General features: G+C 40.1%; 1 protein-coding gene across 1 annotated transcript; it reads left to right on the top strand.

Moving 5' to 3' along the window:
* Nucleotides 1–2,419: 2,419 nt before the first annotated feature.
* On the top strand, nt 2,420–3,410 carry LOC308346621 (olfactory receptor 11G2-like; the record flags this gene model as incomplete). Its single annotated transcript, XM_080809681.1, is given in 2 exon segments — nt 2,420–2,446; nt 2,448–3,410. Coding segments are annotated over 2 exon segments (966 nt in total). The 5' UTR covers nt 2,420–2,443.
* Between the last annotated feature and the right edge of the window lie 306 nt (nt 3,411–3,716).

The raw sequence follows: 3,716 nt of genomic DNA, 5'->3' as shown, positions 1-3,716 counted from the left end.
GGTCCCCTATCACAAATCTTCCTCTCAAATCAACACAAAAATATACTATCATCAACTACTTGTCCTCTGACACCTTCTGTCATTTTATTCAGAGAAATCTTACTCTTTTTGAATACTCCAACAGACCACTGTCAGACTCCTTGGATAACTATGCCAACTCTCAGAAATAATTTGATTAACTGATATTACATTCCACATAATGCAAATGGATATTTTTCATGTTCCGCAGGCATCCCCCATTCACAGAGGCTGCCATAACCAAGACCCAGGATTGAGAGTAGGGTTATTTGTATTGGTTTTTTTTTTTAACTCAGAAAAACATAAAGCCATTATGCAAATGTATGAACATCCAAGCTCGTTCTGCCTTGAGGCACTCCCAAGCAGTCACTAGAAGGGAGCAAAAAGTATTACAGTTATCTCTTCTTTTTTTTTTTTTTTAAGAAATGTGAGAGCTTTTTTTTTTAAATTTATTTATTTGACAGACAGAGATCACAAGTAGGCAGAGAGGCAGACAGAGAGAGAAGGGGAAGCAGGCTCCCTGCTGAGCAGAGAGCCCGATGCGGGGCTCGATCCCAGGACCCTGGGATCATGACCTGAGCTGAAGGCAGAGGCTTTAACCCACTGAGCCACCCAGGTGCCCCTACAGTTATCTCTTCTTTTCAAGTTTCCTACTACATGTATCTTAACATTAGAGCAATAGTATCAGGTTCCGCCGTTCATATCACCAGAATAGAAACAGAACATTTCTACAAAACAGAAAATTTTGTAGAGTCATATCCCCAACCCAAACCATCAAGGACTTCTTCCTACAAAACCACATTAATGCTCATCCTATCCCTCAACTGTATCTGCCTTAGATGGCTGGGGAACTATATCAACAGAGGTGAGCTGCAGCTGTTTCCTACAATTCGAATGTTTACTCCTGAAGCATTCCCAAATAGAATAAGTGAGTTTGTTAGCTCCCTCAAAACAGAAAAGTGATGCCAATAGTCCCACGTGTTGCTGCTCCGAGGCCACACAATCTGAGTCAGTTTTGCCCACAAGTAGCTCTGTTGGTGTGATCTCCTTCTGGGAACTGAGAAAAGTACATTATTCATTCATTTTATGAGTATTTATTAAAAGCTGCCTAAATGCAAAACACTGTGATAATTCCCAATTACTTCTGGTAAACTAGCTTACACAAACTAATTTCAAGCCTGTGAAAAAGTTCCTTTTCAGGAAGATACTTCTGAGTGAGCCACTTCAAAGAATTTTCTCTTGGGAGAGTCATATCGGAAAAGTAGGTACGGAAAAGAATGCCTTAGTTAAGTTACAAGGCTGATCACAAGACTCAGTGGTCATGTAAGATGAACAACAAACTTCCCAGAGGTGGCTGTAAATTACATCATGCATTACAATGTTCTCATAAATCAAGTTTGGGAATGGTTTTCTTTTCTTTTTTTTCTCACCGCTGGACTACTGTAGGACAATTTTGATATAACCACCTACTCTGGAAAAAAAAATACTGACAAGAAGACAACTATTCTGTCCAGTATCACCAGAAAAAAAAAACAAAAAAGGGTGAAGCCGTTAAAACACAGTCTGCATAGCATTCCCCAGGTCCTGGTACACATTGACCTTAACATGAGAAAAGAACATAGACAATCAGAGCCCTCATATACAGCCAATGGAAGTGAAAAAAGGCACAACAATGACGGAACACTGTTTAGTTTAATAAAGTTGAAGATACACACATTCTATGGTCGAGCCTATAGAAATGGGTGCAAGTGTGAACCAGGAAAATGAACTATATATTCATAGTAGAATTACTCCTGATAGCTCCAAAGTGGACATAATTCATACTGGTGGTTTATTTATAGAATGTAATAATATAGAGAAGTAAAAATGGGTAAACTACAGAGAATGCAGTAACATTAATTTCTCAAACCTACTGTTAAACAAAAGAAGCCAGACAAAAGTATAATTCCATTTAGGTAAAGTACAAAAATAAGCCAAACCAAATACTTCCCTATAGGGAAGCATACTTAGTTATTAAAATAGAGAAAAACAAGGAAGTCATTACCATTAGGAAAGGAGAACGTTACAGTTGGAAGGATAGAGAGGCAGAGGATACTGATTGGGATGGAATATGAGGGAAGATTCTAGGGTGCAAATGATAGTCTATTTCTTGACCTCAGGGGTAGTTACTACAGAGGTTTATGTATAATATTAAAGTTATAATCTATATATTAAGCATGTTTTGGCATATATTTTGCAATAAAGAAACATCTCTATCTATCCACTGATATCCACCTGCTTCTTGTGGCTTTCAGTCCAACAGCTAAACTAGAACAGTATTTCAGGATTAGACAAAAATAGCAATTACTGAGATATAAGTGTTTATCGCATTCCACAAGGTGGTTTTGGTACATGTCTGGGTCCCCATCTACACAGACATTCAATAATGTGATGGTCTTTTCACAGCTCCCAGACCCATGAAAATCTCCGACACCCCCAACACCTCCAGCACCATCACTGGCTTCATCCTTCTGGGCTTCCCTTGCCCCAGGGAAGGGCAGATCCTCCTCTTTCTGCTCTTCTCTGTTGTCTACCTCCTGACCCTCATGGGCAATGGGTCTATCATCTGTGCTGTGTACTGGGATCAGAGACTCCACACTCCCATGTACATCCTGCTTGCCAACTTCTCCTTCCTAGAGATCTGCTATGTCACCTCCACTGTTCCCAACATGTTAGCCAACTTCCTCTCTGACACCAAGGTCATCTCCTTCTCTGGATGCTTTCTCCAGTTCTACTTTTTCTTCTCCTTGGGTGCTGTAGAATGCTTTTTCTTGGCTATTATGGCATTTGATCGGTACCTTGCCATCTGCCGGCCTCTACATTATCCAACCATTGTGACAGGGCGTCTCTGCACCAATCTTGTGGTCACCTGCTGGATACTTGGTTTCTTCTTGTTCTTGATTCCCATCATCATCATCTCCCAAATGTCATTCTGTGGATCCAGGATCATTGAACACTTCCTGTGTGATCCAGGTCCCCTGTTGGCCCTCACCTGTACTAGAGCCCCTGTCATAGAGTTAACTATGTCCACCTTAAGTTCTCTGCTCTTATTTATTCCCTTTCTCTATATCATGGTGTCCTATGCTCTGGTCCTGAGAGCTGTGTTAAGGGTCCCTTCAGCAGCTGGACGAAGAAAAGCTTTCTCTACCTGTGGGTCCCACCTGGCTGTAGTTTCACTGTTCTATGGCTCAGTGATGGTCATGTATGTGAGCCCAACATCTGAGCATGAAGCTGTGATGCAGGAGATGGTGACACTGTTTTATTCCATAGTAACTCCACTCATCAACCCTGTAATATATAGTCTGAGGAACAAAGATATGAAACATGCTATAATGAAATTATTAGGAGCCTAAAAGTAAGAGTCTTGGTTTAAAAGATTTGGGGACAGAATCTGTTTTTAATTTCTTAGTTAAAAAGAAGACTCGTATCACTCAGAAAATTGTCTGTATTGTTTTTGAACTTTATACACCATACAGTTTATTTCCTGGATTTATGGGGCTATAAGGAATCTCAGAGATGCACTCCATCTTGGAATTCAGCCTCTAATTCTTTATTTGTATTAAACCTTACAAATTACGCAAGGTTATAACCCTATTGCAAAACCTAAGATTTTCTGTTATCCTTTCAACGACAAATTGGCCTTATTCTTCTAGTTGAGC

The sequence above is a fragment of the Martes martes genome, assembly GCF_963455335.1.
Source record: "Martes martes genome assembly, chromosome: 7".
In the NCBI taxonomy this organism is placed as follows: Eukaryota; Metazoa; Chordata; class Mammalia; order Carnivora; family Mustelidae; genus Martes; species Martes martes.
Note: the sequence above shows the minus strand (reverse complement) of the source record. Positions and strands in the feature narration are given on the sequence as shown.